This window comes from Dioscorea cayenensis, chromosome 13 (assembly GCF_009730915.1).
Source record: "Dioscorea cayenensis subsp. rotundata cultivar TDr96_F1 chromosome 13, TDr96_F1_v2_PseudoChromosome.rev07_lg8_w22 25.fasta, whole genome shotgun sequence".
Classification (NCBI taxonomy): domain Eukaryota; kingdom Viridiplantae; phylum Streptophyta; class Magnoliopsida; order Dioscoreales; family Dioscoreaceae; genus Dioscorea; species Dioscorea cayenensis.
This window is the reverse complement of record NC_052483.1, coordinates 2,521,979-2,538,442: the sequence shown is the minus strand read 5'-3', so window position 1 is coordinate 2,538,442 and position 16,464 is coordinate 2,521,979. Positions and strand designations below refer to the sequence as shown.

Here is a 16,464-nt window from a genome sequence, read left to right as displayed (position 1 = left end):
GATATGGTTTCCGTGCGCAGATGTGCCTCTATTTTGAAGTTTTCTTTTATTTTACTCAACTTCATTACGATTCTCATCTGGTCATTATTAGTAAATCAAAATTAAGTGGAGGTAATGTATTTGGCGCTGTCTCAATGGATGATGGCATGCAAAGTCTGGATTATAAATTGCATAACTCTGATGACTGTGGAGATCATGCTTGTCAATTTGATGTTGATATCTCTTGGAAAACCCTAGGTTATTTTTGTTCATGTTCACCAAGAAATCTGGTAAAAATCCAAAAGATGTTGGATAGACCAAGAAGTTTTGGCTCCAGGTCACTGCAGAGTGCATGAAGAAAACATCTATCTCAAATGGTAAAATTGATAGTTTGAAGGATCTACTACCACTCAGTTACTGCAAATTTAAATAGTTAAAAATTTGTAAAACGCGATAAAATGTCATCATTGATACTCCAGTTTCATCACTAGAGAAGTGGTATTGACAATGTGTCCACATCATTGTCACAGAAATCTTCGGTGTGTGTGAGAGAACTGCAAATGCAGTAGCTATTATAAATGTTGAAAGATGTGAGCTTCACTGTCAAGTAGTAGATCATCTCTGATACCTATTTGTGTGCATCGCATGATATCTGCAATTCATGTCTCTCATGCGCCCCTTCATGTTTTCAAATGTTTATCTGGTAGTTGTTTCTTTCAACCATTCATTTTCAAAACCTGAATAGTTGGATACAGTACATCTTTTTCATTTTCGTGCTACTATTGCATCTCTCTCTGGTCATCATTTGTTGACAGCATTTTCACTTTGCATGTTAATGCACATGCTTGATGGTGTTGTTTCCGTTGTGGATGAATATTAAACTGATCTAATTTATTATTTGCTGGATTAAACTCTTACCTTTCATCAACAAATTCCTTGATATTTATTTTCTGGTGTCTGTCTAGTTTTTCAAAGTCAAATCTTTTAATATCTTGTTCTCAGCATTCCTCATGCATTTTCTAGTTATTATTAGCTTTGTGTTCAAGGTAAACTCTAACAGGAATTTTGTTGCTTACTTTGCCTTTTTTTTTGTTGTTGTTGTTATATTATCAAATTCAAGTGCTCTCTTTTTACATCTTCGATTTTCTCGTGTATATATATACAAGAAATATCAACTGGATGCGTTCCTGACGTCCGGCTACACGTTAACACATCACTGCTCGCCACAAAGTGCGACATCGCTTATTGCAGATCGCAAGACAACCGTTGGATCGAAATCTTAAACGGTATTACATCAACGCTTTATAAATAATCTATCAAACCTGCACATGTATGTACTGATGCTCATAATATATATATATATATTAGAATTGACGCCCATTTTGGTAAGCACATGCAAAATTCTAATGGCAATATTATTGTTTATATACACAAGAGTCACTTCATCTTGAGGTGATATATTTGCACAAAATTAAGTTGATTAACACCATGTTTTATTGCAGCCATAAATACAAACCTCGACAAAGACTATTACACTAAATTTGAATGCTTAAGTTTATTATTAATATATTTAGTATATCCAATCCACTGTTGAGAAAGTGTCCAGCACAACAAGCAACCATTAATTCATAGTAAATGCCATTATTATTTGTTGCGATGATAAAGAGGATGACACACATTTCTTAGAACTTTGAAAACTAATCCCTTACAGACAGGATTGAAATTGACTTTCTCTCCAATTGATCTCATACTCACATGACGTCTTTGAACCTAAGAAACAGATCCTTTATCCCCAAACCAAATTCCTACACTCTCAATCCTTACTTCTGTTTTCTATAATGTTAATCGTTAAGAAAAATATGCAAAAATCATATGTTTATCGGCTTTATTATTTATTTTATATAGTAAATTTAGAAAGTGTAATATAAGTGCATAGTCGAAAAATTTGATTCCTCGCCTAATGCATACTATTGAGATGATAAATAAAATATTTTAAAACCAAAATAGAGAAAGTTGAAAATTTTTATTGCACTTGATGATTTAAACTTGACCTTGTTGGAACATAGTTAGTGGGCAAACAGATTTCTGCGAAAGAAATCTGCATATTTAGTTTTAAGATATAAGTAAATTAGTTAATATTGTTGATTAGAATGATTTGGCATGTCAGGTAACATTATGATTATTTATTCTTATATCACTGGTGGCGCGATCGTTGATAGATGGATTATGTCACAACATGCTTTGACCTCTTTGATTATTGACATAAGCTTTCTATAATATAATAACAATAACATTATCTAGCCATATATAAAGATAGTTCAAAGGCTGGTCATTACTAAGCTAAATAAATAGACTAATTAAACATTAGTTTTCACATTGGTGTATTCTTAATGCTAGTTGCACTTGTTAGTCAAGCAACACAAAAGTGTGTTAAAACGCCAACTCAAGATTGACACTAAAAATGAAGTAGAGAACAAGTTTAATCAAACATATACATATATATATATATATATAGATGTCTCTCTCATTAATATTTCTAAGTAGGGAAATTCACATTGGTTCAATTATCAGACGTCCACTCCACTAAATAAAAACAAGAAAAATAATGAGCACTTTGTTATGTTAAAAGATTACATATGAGTTTGGCTCATAGTGGACTTCCTGTCAAACATTAGGGCACTAAGAATTGGGCCAAAGTGGCAGAGGCTCCAAGTTACCTACTTACTACCACATCCCTTAAAATAATAATTTTATATTGTTCCATCACCAAGTCAACTACATGGAAAAGTATTACAACATACGATGGAAACTCTTGTTTGAATCAGTGCTTTCCTTGTCTTCTATTGATGTCCTCACTCTGACTACCACTACCTTTCCCTTTGATCAAGTCTTTCCATTTAGATTTATACCTTCAAAATATGACTGCTGAAACCATTCCCTAGATTTATATATATATATATAAATGAAAGTTAAATCCATGACCAAATAAACCAGAGAGAAACATAGAGAGAAAGAGAGAAATTATCAAATTAAAGAGAGGTGATGTTTTGTGGAACAGGAAACTTTTCTCATGTGGATGAAGATCCATCTGCACCATCAACACCCAAAAGAATCAAAGAAGAAGAACAAGAACCCATACTCACAAAGAGGTTTAGATAAGTTCTCTGGGTTGTGATGGCTGAGTTAGAAGCTAAAGATGAGGAAGATCATGGCCAAGTCTGGCTCCAGCACACCGCCATGGTGAAGTTCATGCATAGCAACTCTAATGATTGTTCCCATCATCATCAAACCTCGTGATTGAGAAGAAAAGCCTTTGACAAAGATATCGGTGCCCGAATCACCACCGCTGGGTCGGTTAAAAGAGCAACCGGAGGTTGTTCGGTGCCGGAGAAGTGTAAGGTGGCTGAGAAAAGGTAGTAGTTTGGGAGATGGAGACATCACTATTGGGTCAGTTTGGTCGTGGCTCTGATTCCCATTTAGCTCTAGTCTTTGCTCTGGGAAGGTGCGTTTGCTATTTGTTGCACTTCCATTTGGTGGTGAAATTTGCGCTGCCTCCATGCATGATGGGACTTTCAATGTTGAAGGAGGAAGAAGGATTACTGGCGGAAGGTTGAGTGATAAGAAGTTGAGAGGCTACCATCACCCAAAACTATCATGGTGTGAATCATAGGAGAGGATGATGATTTGAATTTCTTCTCTTCTTTCTTCTTCTTCTTCTTCTTCTTCTTCTTTGTTTGATTCTTTTCTTTTTCTTTTTCTTTTTAATTAGGTTTATAGATGAGCTGGATGCTTCATTTATGTAAATTATTATGTTCATTGAAGGGGTTTTGCTGAGGAACTTGTAAACCAAAGGAGTATTGCCTTTGCCCTTCATGATGCACACACTTCTTTTGAATCTTTTCGTCAGCTCTTTTCATGTGAATGTGCATAGAAAGACGGTGGAGTTTGTTTTTGTTATTTTGATTTTTGTGGGGTGATTCTTGTTTTTCTTTTGGATTTAATTTTGTAAATTATCTTTAAGGAGATAGATGTGATTATTATTATTGTACTTTATATGAGATAGAGTTGAATGAGATAATCCTCTAGTTTTCTTGGGATTGAATGAAAATACACTAACACAAGAATTATGAGCAAAACAATGTAAACATATTAATGCAATGCCCTTACTTATTATCCATCCAATTTAACAAGATCTTAGTTTCTTTTTCTCTTTCATGTAGATTCACCCGACTCCCCCAAACGCTATCAATTTGAGATGAAGACTTTTGTAGCATAGATCAAGGGCTAGATTGAGACATTTTTCATCAAACAAAACCGCCATGTCAAAAAGATGCTCTGATGAATCATTATCTGTTAATTGATCATGGGGAAAAATTACACGTGAATGGCAGCAACAAAAAGCTCTAGGACCCACACTCAATTATGATAAACGGTACATGCGTTTTCAGTCAATTTAATAAAAAGCCAACAATCTAGTTTATTAACACTAGATCTCTTTGTATAGAATTTAACTCATTATTTAACTTAACAGACCTTTTTAGTTTATTAACATAGCTAATTTTTATGTGAATCGTTTATGTTCATTTTTGAATTTTAACTTTCGTGAAACTGAGAGCACAAGAATATAAATATATTGAAGTATTAGCATTAAGTCTCTGGCACGTACCCGCTACCCATGAAAATATGTTTAGAGACCATGTTGTATATATCCGACGAGCATTAAAAATGATGCCGAAACTCAAATAAGGCACTTCGATGGCATGGTGGCCAACATATCACAAAATCGGATGTTACAAGATTCTATTAATTAAGAGAGAGAATGAGTAATGTAACATTCACCTCATTTGGCCTGAGCTTTTAGGAAATTTGGAAGGTAAAAGTAGCCTTAATTAATAATGCACACACAAAATTACATATGAATGAAAGCAACAAAAGCCTTGGAAAAAACCACTATAATTCAAAACATTAGTCATAGTTTACGGTTTAATTCATTATTAAGATCACGAGATATATATATATATTCACCAAAGCATAAATAAGCATGTGCTGGAAAACATGGCGAAATCTAATAATGGATTGACTTTTATAGCCTGGGGTCAACGTAGAGCCAATATAAAGATATAGCATCCTATTAATTTTTAATGGAGAAAAATTACATGCATAAAGCAACAAAAGCCTTGGAAATAAACATCTCATATGGAGATTCAAAACATTTGTCATAGTTTTCAGTTAAAATCTTAGTATTTCGATAGCCGAAAATCTAGAGTCAACATAGGATCAATAGGAAGTTATAGTAGCATTGTTCATCAGTAGCACATAGATTTGAATACCTGATTTGAGAAAATGGAATTCAATCTGATGGCTCAACAAACCCAATTCTCTGGAATTGAATGTCGGATACCATCACGCTCGAATGTCCTGGTAAACACAACTAGAAAGATGGCAAATCTGTGGTTTTTTTAGGTATTAGTTTGGTTTGTGTACATGATAGACAACAGAGAGCAATTTAAGTGAATTTCATGTTCTGATAAGTAATACTACGATGTACAATGTCATTTTATGGCCAAACCAAATTACTGCATATCATTTATAAATTCACAAACAGTGATCATGTGCCTGAATGCTATGAGTAGGAGGAACGTAAAATCGTATTGAAGACCAAACTTACAGACTTACAGACAGTGGGACTGGTACTGAGCCTTTGCCAATTGATCTTACAGTGTAAATTGATAAAGAGTGGTTGCGCAAAACACAAGCTCTGTTGCTAGTAAAAGTGTGTGCTGAATGCTTGAAATTGGCTCTCCACAAATTACTTGCAGCTATCTTCATTCCTGCAGGTGTCAGGATTAAATGTGATTTAAATTTAGACATTGAAGCAGATGCAAACATGAGCGAAACTGTCTCTGTAATAAGAGAAGCTTTGATTGCAGCCAACTGAGATATGGAAACAGTGCACAAAACCAATACAGCGGGAAATAAATTATTTCTCCACAGCTTGACCGGTGTAGACTTTAGCCTAGTATTTGAGGGTGAGTTATTAGAATAATGATTGTTTAAAAAAATAATTCCGAGACACCTAATATATCAGCTTTGTACTTAATACCAAAGGAAATCCTTATTTTTAGGTGCAAAGGTAATTTTCCCATATAGTGAAAACATCCTTGATATTCAGGTAAATAACTAACACATTGAGTGCAAACTCACCCAGTATCATAGCAGAGGGCTAGGGTAGCATACAACACACCACCATAAATATCAGGCAACCTAATTTCAGTGGCACACTTACTATGACAAAATAAAATCAAATGGTCTGGTTGAATAATTATCAGCTGACATGTACCATCATGTTTCAGTAATCAAGGGACATTTATTAGCTGGTCAAACAAGTAATCTCCCATTTGTATATGTAGCAATAGAAGTGCTTAGGCAAGCATTTCTAAGTATCAAATAGAATTGTCTGGAACCAAAATGAAAAAGTAAACTTACCCTGAATCTTTTAGGCCGTGGACCATTATGATCAGTCCGGGTAAGCTGTGTGTGTTGCCTTGGAGCCTCCTTACCGATGTGAGTTGGCACTGCATGCAGCCTGTCAACCTTCTCTTGTACCTGACTATTCACAGGCCTTTGCTGCAGTTTTTGGAAATAACCATCTCGATCCCAAGTTAACTTGTAATCTACTTTAAGATTTGAACCCTCCTGTATAATATATCTAAACAAGTTAAATGGCAGCCTTTTTTTTTTGTCAACCAAGAACTAATGATCAAAGAAAAAGGTAAACTAAGAATTAATCAAGACATATTCCACCATTTACAAAATCAGCATAAAAAGAAAGATAAAAGAAATCTCAGGTGAACAGTCGGTTAAGCATCTGAAAGTAATGATTTTAGCAGCTGAATTGAGGGCTCATTAAGAAATAAAAATGTCTGTTAATAAAAACTCTCATTGGTAAAAGAAAACAAAAAGGCACAGCCACCAATAATGATTTGATGCACGGTGAAAGCAAAACTTTGCACGTGTGATTAAAAATTACCATGGTCAAAAACTAAACATTAACACAAAGAGGACTCCTTAATTACAGATTCAATAGAAAAGTTGGCAGCACTAGGCAAGCCTGGGCAGCTAGATCTCTGGTTAAGCACATTTACCGCTTACCTTTTTGCAAAAGAACGGGCACATAACACCTTCATTGCATTACAGAAGTCCCTCATGACTCTCAAACTGAACCCAGATCTTGCACTGAAGTCCAGATGCCACTTCCAGTAACTTCATCCACTTTCTGGCCTAAATTATCATCACCAGCAACATTGAGATTCCTATTTAAAGGAAACTCAAAGAGTATGTCAAGAATTGGGCAAAAATTGCACAACCAAGAAATGCAAAAATGGTAATAAAAGAAAATAGAATGTAAAATCAGACCGGGTATCAAGAAATTGTGCAAAATTGCATAATCATAAAGGAGAAACTATCACACATAAGACAGCAAGGAATCTATAGCTTAAAAGAGATAACTGCAAGTTAGTTTGAAAAATATCATTGACCTTCATACTAAGCTCAATCATAAAGGCCCATAAGAAAATTGAAATGAGAGATGGTTTGGCATGGCTTCTACCCAGTGACAATCTTATTGTGTTTAATAACTAGTTATCCAATGGAAATTCCTTCACCTACTCTAATATTTGTTTCCCAGGATTCATTTGGAAAAACATGAGGTTTACAAGGGTTAGCCAAGATCCCAGTGCCTATAAATGCATGAAATGTCTTGGTTTGATAGTCTAGATATTTATTAGTGATAGGAATATATACAATAAATGGACTAGTTATGCAGGCTTTTGAGAATTGGAGATGGATGCCATTAGTGTTATAGATAACATATTTTTGTGTTAATATGTAGGGGTCTACTTCAGTTAAGAAACTGGTACTGAATATCAATCGCAGGTCAGCATTTATGTCAGTTTCTACTTGTATGCTTAAAATGTTATCATGGGGATTCCTCTTTATCAATGGATTTTATAAGAACCTTTGCAAACTTGGCTATGGCGGTTATTCCTCCATTGAAATTTTTATATTTATAGCATGGATTGAGATTATAGAGGTCTAGGTGTGGGATCATATTCCTATTTATAAGAGATAATACCGGTTGAATATCAATCGCAGGTCAGCATTTATGTCAGTTTCTACGTGTATGCTTAAAATGCTATCATGGGGGATGCCCTCTTTATCAATGAATTTTATAAGAACCTTTGCAAACTTGGCTATGGTGGTTATTCCTCCATTTAAATTCTTATATTTATAGCATGGATCAAGTTTATAGAGGTCTAGGTGTGGGATCTTATTCCTATTTATATGAGATGATGGGGTGCCAGTTTTGTTTGTCAAAAATATTCGCCTTTCATACTAAAACTGGACGGCGGTTCCCAAGATCTATGTTTAGCTCCTGTCTGAAGTGTCAACAGATCGTGATGGCTATTTCCATACTTGACCTAATATGGACAACTCCTCTTTCCTCCTGTATATACCTTTATGCTCTTCCTCCAAGAAGTCGTTGTTCTGTCTCGATCAATTTCCCATTCTTCTGGAATTTCAAAGAGTACTATCTAGTCTTGGCTTAAATACCTGAATTATGGGCTTATATATTCCATCCATCTCTATAATTTCAGTATCTCTGAATAGGTCTGAATGATGTAGATTGCTAAGGGCCAGTAATGCTATATGGCAAAAACTAAAGGGCATAGATCCTTCTTTCATTCAATCTGTTGTTTCAAATTGATAAGCTCCGCTCAAGGTCTGGTTGATGTTTTGATCATGGATATTTATGGCATATTTAGGATATATACTAAAGATCAGCTTTTGATTATTCAAATTTCCTAAAATAAGGCCTCACAAGGAATCCTTTTATTATTTGGTAGCAAAATGATTATCCATGATTGCCAGTTTTTATAGAACTATTTATACCTTCTCTAAGAAGGGCCTTAACTATAAGCTGGATTCTGCCTATGTGAATGTAGCCTATCTCCTTTTGATCTTTCTCTGGTCTCATTTGTAATTTTTCTCTCCCGATTGCTTCTTTTAGTGATTAACAGTACATTCACCTTTCCAATGATGTTTTTGATATCCCGAGATCGCTCCCTTTGTAATCATGCAATAATACAATACACTTCTACTTCTAAATAGCTCAAGAAAGATTTTATCGTTGTTTGAAAGCTGTCTTGGCTTCATATTGAGCAACTTAAATTGTATTTTGAGGAATTGGGCCTTATTGAAAATTAATTCTTACTTGATATAGGCTCCTTCCTCTTCATAGTCCTCACCTTCTAGATATTCAGTCATTGTGCTTGTAGATTTCTACTGCAACAGCCTACAAGTCCTTCAGCTAGTTCTTCTTCTATTTAATCAAATCTAGATCACTAGCTGACCCTTCTTCTTCAAGTCTGGTTGGAATAGTTTTTCCATTCTTTCTATAAAAACTTCTTTACCAGGCTTGTTCTGTTGAGGGTAAAATTGGTAATCTTCCCTAGGTAATAATAATCTAAATAACTCTTCCTTTGCCAAGTGAATTCTATTCTGTGCAAAATGTGCCAATACAATCTTGGTGGCTGGGTGATCTATCTGGATCAAAATATGTTTAAAGTAATGTTCCAAAAGGATAGTTTTCTGAACAAGATAGGTCAAATTCTCGTAAGGAGAAGTATCTTGGAAATATCTATGCGCATCTAGAGTTAACAACTCTAGGTTCAATAATCAAAATATTCTGTCCATACTTATCTCTCACCGAAGTAATCCATGTGATAAGCACATCTCCTTTTTTCCCCAATCAGAGAGTAGATTGTCCATCTATCCATGACAATTAACGCATAGTTTCACTGGTACTTCTCCCGCATCAAAAATAATCAACTGAAGGCAAAACTAACCTAACATGATATCAACTTGTGCCCAAAAAAAAAAAATTCAATATCTGATATCAATATCATTAATGAAGTTTTAAGAAAAGTGACAACTATGAACAATTATAATCTTATAGATCAAGCACAAAAATCAGAGATCTCAAGGGACAACAAAGATGCACCTGATTCTCCCCAATGCTGTAAAGATGGTGTGAGAGACAAGCATTGAGGCCTTGGACGATACTCTCGGCTCTGCAAACCACCTCGAAGGCACACCGGAAACAATGATAGTATCCGGCCTCCGTGCAACACCTCTCCAAGAATTCCCTAGGAACCAAACACCATTAATTGAAGATAAATCCCACAAAATCAATCCAAAAGGTTGAAAAAAAAAACTAAGTTTTAGGGTTTAGTACTACGACTATCGAGCAATTTGGAGGCATAATGATCCTCCCACGACTTCTTCATCCACTCAAAATTATCAACTTTCGGAGCATCAACTGTCAGACGGAACTTAACCCCCTCGACATTGACCTCGATTCCTTGAAGCCGGTCCTCGACGGAGGAGCACCACTCGGAGAAGCGCCGGCGGAGAAGATCAGTATCATCAGTATCTTCAAGACGGAGTGAGGAGAAGTCGCGGATGTGGAGCGAGCCATCGGCGACGGGATCGGAGAGCCGGCGCTTGTGAAGGTCGGGGCGGCGGCGGATGACGAGGTCATCGGAGTGGTCAGGGAGGGGAAGGGAGAGGGAGGAGCGGAGAAAAGAGAGGAGAGCTTGCTTGAGCTTCCACTCATCAATTGGCCGCACAGCAGGGTCGGTGCGGAAGAGGGTGAGGAGGAGCTTGAAGCGAGGAGCGAGGGAGAGGCCATGAGGGAGGTCTAGGGTTTCGGTTGGCCGAAGGGCATGCAGGGGTCGCCGGCGGGGAGACGACGAGCCCATCGTTCACAAGCTCGAGCTCTACACCGGCTTGATCTAAAGCTTGCACAAGGTTGGTGCTTGTTTTTCATATACACCCTTATATAATTTATTATTATTATTATTTTGTTTCACTTACACACCACGGTGAGGTTTTTATTTTTGGTTTTTTTGGTTTTTGCTTATAAAAAGTGATATTTATGTATTTATTTTTTTCAGATTAAAAGTTAATTTTAAAACTTATATAAAATTTTAATTATTATCTGTATTTTACTTTATGCATCTTAAAAAAAAATTAAAAAAATCAATTATTATATATATATATATATATATATATATTTTTACACTAGATAATAAGAAAGTGCAGTGGAAGGGCGGGGAATCCCCGTTCCCCGAGGCGGGATTCCCCGAACGTCCCTCAGGGCGGGAGCGGGGAAAAAGTCCTCCCGCTTAGCGAGGCGGGGGAGGGAATGGTCTCCCCGCCCCGCTCCCCTGAGGGAACCCACTGGGCACGGGGCCCTGCTCCCTCGAGGGATTCTCCAAAAAAATATAATATATATTTTTAATATATTTATTAAAGATTATTTCAACATTAACATAATATTATATATATAATCAATAATTATTTATTTATTAATATTTTTTTAGTTATTATTATGAACTCGTAATTATTTCATACTAACTTATTAACTATTTAAATTTATATATTTCATTAAAAACATATTTATTTAATAGAATCTTAAATTATTTTTAATAAAAATTATTATATAATATATCTACAAAATTTTAATTCAAACGTCTAATTTTCAAATTTCTAATATTCACAAAAACTAATTATTTATTTAATTTAAATGAATTGGATAATTAGGTAATTGTCTGATTTTTTATTCAAATATCCATGTGTTGCTACATATAAGAGAGATGACATATTATTAGATCTTCAAATTTTTTATTAATCATCGGATTCTAAAGTTATATTCTCTGAAACTATCTCACATGATGAAATTACAGATGTGAGAATTAAGATAATTTTATAGAGAATGTGTGTTCATATCAAACTGTTAAATTAACTTTATATATATTTCAGATGTTAGTTTTTCATAAAAATATAACAAATATTGTAATTTTTACTTTTGCACGAAATGTGATTATAAGCAAAAATTTTGTTCACTATAAAATTTTTCACTACAAAACGCCAAACGACCAACCAACCATTTGATGGCAAATCTCATGTATAATAATCCATCATTAAATATTAATTTTTTCGATTTAAGTGATTTTATGTTTAAAAATCCAAAAAAATCACGTACCTTCTCCTTTCCAAAAATCATCCAACAAAAACATCTAATCGATTTAAATATATCAATTGAATAGATACTTATAAAAATTGTTATTTGTATACATCACATTAATGAGAAAAAGAATGGATGGTCCGATCTGTAAACAAAACATGACTTTTTAAGATATATACCTACAGCTTTTTCATATAAATAATTTGGAGAAAGAACAAAAGAAGAAACAAATTGATAGAAGCATGAAATTATTGTGCTAGTTTTGCATTATGAATTTTTATTTAATGGATTTTTTAATTTTTAATTTAGTTTTTAAAACTTTATGTTATTTGTACCTTTAATGTTGTTGTTTCATCAAACATTATATTATGACTTATAGGAGAAATATTTTTGTGTGAATTTTTTTATTTTTATATATGATGTACATATGTTGTAAAAAAACTTTGGTTGAGAATTTTTTTATTTTTATTTCATCATACATTATATTTTTTTATTTTCAATCAGTATATAGCATCTTTTAGACGCAGTAATATAAATCGCATTGAAATATTATAGCTTATTTATGAAAAAATTTTTATATTAATGTTTTTGGTGGCAGTGATCCCTCATGGGGAGTGAGCGGGGAGGATTTTTCTCCGTGGGAATTTTAATCGGGAATCCCCGCCTGGAGAGCGGGGATGGGGACGGGATCCCATTCCCGCCCGCCCCACTCCCATTCCTATCAATAACACTATGTCATTTTTTTGTGTAAGTCTAATATTTTACAAAAATAAATGATAATAAAATTTTCATGAGAATATATTAGTAACTATCCATTTGGATAACAAAAGGCAAGTAAATTTTTTTTTATATATAATTTATATATTTATATGTAAAACCGGCCCATAAAACTACTTAGAACTATTTAAATGAGTTATAATTTTTTTTTAAAAAAAATAGCTTGTTTCGTTGGTGAACAACTTTTTGCCATACTGCTTGAGATAAAATCATAGGCACTCTCTTGGATGTGAGAAGATAAAAATAATTACTTTGTTATATTTTTTATCAACTATGAATATATACCTTGATTACCGTATTTATTTTTAAGGTATATTATTTATTTATTTAAAAAATAAATAAATCTTGAAACTAAAAAAAGTTATGATTAATTCTTCTTATTTACAACGATTTCTTTTCTCCTAGTATGAACATAAATATTTTAAAAATTTTTTTGGTACCAATAGATTAAGAAATTGATGAACAAGAGACAAAAATGAAAGCATCAAAGGTTAAACATAATATTTCATGTGAGTGCGCAAACGATGTACTGAACATCATCTTCTCTTATCATCTGCTATGATCAATCTACAGATTTCGATCCGTCGCCAAAGCTTGGCTCTTTCTAATGGAACAAGGGCCTCAATTTATCATGCCCTCATCTTGCAAGAGCTAAGATTTTAGTATATCTCTCTAGCAGAACACAAACACCCTATATAAAGGGTCTGATATCAATTGACGAAGAAATTGTTGGCATCATCATATGACTCTTTTTTTTTAATAATCATGTAAACTATATATACAGGGCCCCTAACCAATGATATATATATATATATATATATATATATATTAATATTAAGGTTGAGGATGGCATAGTTGAAAGCACCCCATCTCTCTTTACTTCTCTCTCTCTCTCTCTCTCTCTATATATATATATACATATATATACATATATATATCCATTGAATCCTTATTTTATTTTTTTTAAATAACAAGTTTTTATAAATGAATACTGATAGTTATAAATGTGTGGAATATTATTTTGATATTTTACATATTGGTCTCATATAAGATAAAAATTTTATTTTTCAATGTTTTGGCCCTCTCTATTTATTACAAATAAGTTTTATATAAAATAAAAATTATAATTTTAGAAAAAAAATGATAAAATGTATTGTTTCACCTAGTGATTTTATAAACTTGGATATAACATACACATATATATAGAAGAATATTTATAAAATTCTATTGTTTGGCCCTTAAGTTTTTACTAATTTTTACATAAAAAAATTATTAACTGTATGACTTTATCCTATACTCTTTTTTGCTTTTTTGTTTTTTAATCAGATCGACCAAATAACAATGAATGGATTGTTCAACTAATTTGACTATATATATTTTTTTAATTTTTTTTTAATAAATCTTCAAAACTTATTTTTAATTTTTTGAGTGAACACCTCTCTACCTTTCTTCTGGTACCGCCACTATATATATATATATATATATTGTTCATACAGTGCAAGTTTGATATCAAAATTATTTTATTTAATTCCATAGTAATTCTTTAATTTATTATTTTATTTCATTAAATATATGTAGTACAAAATTTTACAATTGTATTTGTATATGATGGTAAGATAACCTGTTGATTTACTGGGACTTGATAGAAACCTTTTTTTCCCCATGGCAGAAAATATTGCAACTTGCAAGAGATGTGGTGGTGATAATGATGACGTGATATTACGATAATTATATACATATCAAAAAATTATGTATAGTATAACTAGTTTTATTACCTAAAATACTAGTTAGGATATAAATTAACCTAGCAAGTAGTCATCTACTAATCATGCATGCATGTAACACATAATATAATTACATTATATTACTGTCTCTTATTAATAAGATGAGCAGTAACCTTTTTTAGATTCTCAATAAAACAGGTATTGAAAACCTTGTGGGGGACAAAAATTGTAAATATTTATTTTATATAAATCAAGTTAATCCTAAATACTGCTCTAAAATATATAAGGTGGACCTCGAGTATTGATGAAATAAAGAAGAGTGCTGCTTGATAAGTATAAATAAATGGTGTTTGAGTTATGTCTAAGGTAAATAAATTTTTTCATTCATAAAATATCTTGAATATTATTAATCACTTGAATTATTACAATTATAAAATATAATAAATATTTGATTAATGGTTTTTCAAAATAAGCAAATAACTAAGAATGACAAAAAAAAAAAATTCTTCACTTATAAAATAATTTGAATATTATTCACTCGAATTTTTATAATTAAATATTTAACTTAAATAATTCAATATTAATCTAATTATTATAATTAAAAACATTAATTAAATATTTAATTAATGGTTTTTTTAATATTTACAAAATTAATTAGAATATAATTATTCATTTGTTAATTTAGAATTACGTTGAAATATATATTAATTAAATAATAACTTAACAAAAAATAAAGAGCAACATGGACATTCATACCCCACTACTCTCATTCCCCTCAATATGTGGTTGAGATTCTTTAAAATCAAAGAATTCATTTCCATTACTTCTATCCATACAAGATGTGGGGAAAGGTTACCTCTAATCAAAGTTTCAAACGCCATATAAGTTCATTTTATTTTTATTATTTATTTTTTTTTATTTTTTCTTGAAATTAGGAAGCCATATTATCACTATAGAAGTATACGTACATGACTGGAAATACCACTATCTCTGCACTTGCGCTCAGACATAGAATAGGCTATCTTTGCTAAGACATCAACAATGCTATTTACATAGCACATAACATAAACACATCTTACATTGATTAAAATAATAATAATAATAACAACCTTCAATAATGAGACCTAATTCAGAAGCTATATAAAGTCTTGATTGTTGATTGCCTTGATGATGATTTCTGGTTGCTTTGATGATGCGAAGATAGTCATTTTAGCCCTTCGTGGATGGTCAGCTTTTCACCCATATAAATTCATTTTAAAACATACAATTCACATAAAAAGAACACCATCAAGATGAGATTCACCTTTAGCAAAACTTTAGATCACATGATTCACGGTTCACGATGGTATAAAAGCAAAAGACAAACACTAAGGCCTTGTTTGGATGCATAGTAAAATTTTATGTAGAAATTTTATTCCATAGGATTCAAAAATGATTCCTATAGAATTTACTACAGGAAAAATTCCTACGGAATGGTGTTTGGATGCACACAGGAATTTTTGAAGCATCTTAATACCAATGTTATTTGAAATTACTTAATTAATGGGAAGGCTTTAAATGCAAAGTTTGGAAGCATATCTATGACCAACTTGTTTATGAAATCATAACTATAAAATATAAAAGCATTTATAATTCTTATCTAACATCTTAATAATAATAATAATAGTAATAATTGAAATTACTTAATTAGGGAAAACTGCAAGCTACTTTTTTAGATCTCTCATTTAATATTTTCCATTCTTCATCGTTTCATTGTTTTGAAATCCAAATCCAATCAAAACTTTATTTTTCATTAGTTTTAAATATATATATATATATGATCATTAATCATGGCAGAAGACAAAGCTTCAAGGTATGTTCACACTCAAACAAACACACAACAAATACAGTTAG

The 16,464-nt window shown here is 32.5% G+C and overlaps 1 protein-coding gene across 1 annotated transcript; it reads right to left on the bottom strand.

Moving 5' to 3' along the window:
* Nucleotides 1-5,522: 5,522 nt before the first annotated feature.
* On the bottom strand, nucleotides 5,523-10,835 carry LOC120274942. Its single transcript, XM_039281478.1, has 6 exons — nucleotides 10,277-10,835; nucleotides 10,043-10,187; nucleotides 7,199-7,292; nucleotides 7,056-7,106; nucleotides 6,466-6,675; nucleotides 5,523-5,810 (listed from the first exon to the last, which is right to left on the bottom strand). Exons 1-6 carry the CDS (start codon nucleotides 10,800-10,802, stop codon nucleotides 5,805-5,807), a joined length of 1,032 nt encoding a protein of 343 aa, XP_039137412.1. The 5' UTR covers nucleotides 10,803-10,835; the 3' UTR covers nucleotides 5,523-5,804.
* Between the last annotated feature and the right edge of the window lie 5,629 nt (nucleotides 10,836-16,464).

Excerpts from the sequence above, each read along its gene's own strand:
- LOC120274942 (XM_039281478.1), bottom strand. The coding sequence starts at position 10,802 with ATGGGCTCGTCGTCTCCCCGCCGGCGACCCCTGCATGCCCTTCGGCCA. Across the intron at positions 7,293-10,042 it reads ACAGCATTGGGGAGAATCAG|GAATCTCAATGTTGCTGGTG; the intron begins GTGCATCTTTGT and ends TCCTTTAAATAG. Across the intron at positions 6,676-7,055 it reads CCAACTTTTCTATTGAATCT|GAGGGTTCAAATCTTAAAGT; the intron begins GTAATTAAGGAG and ends TATATTATACAG.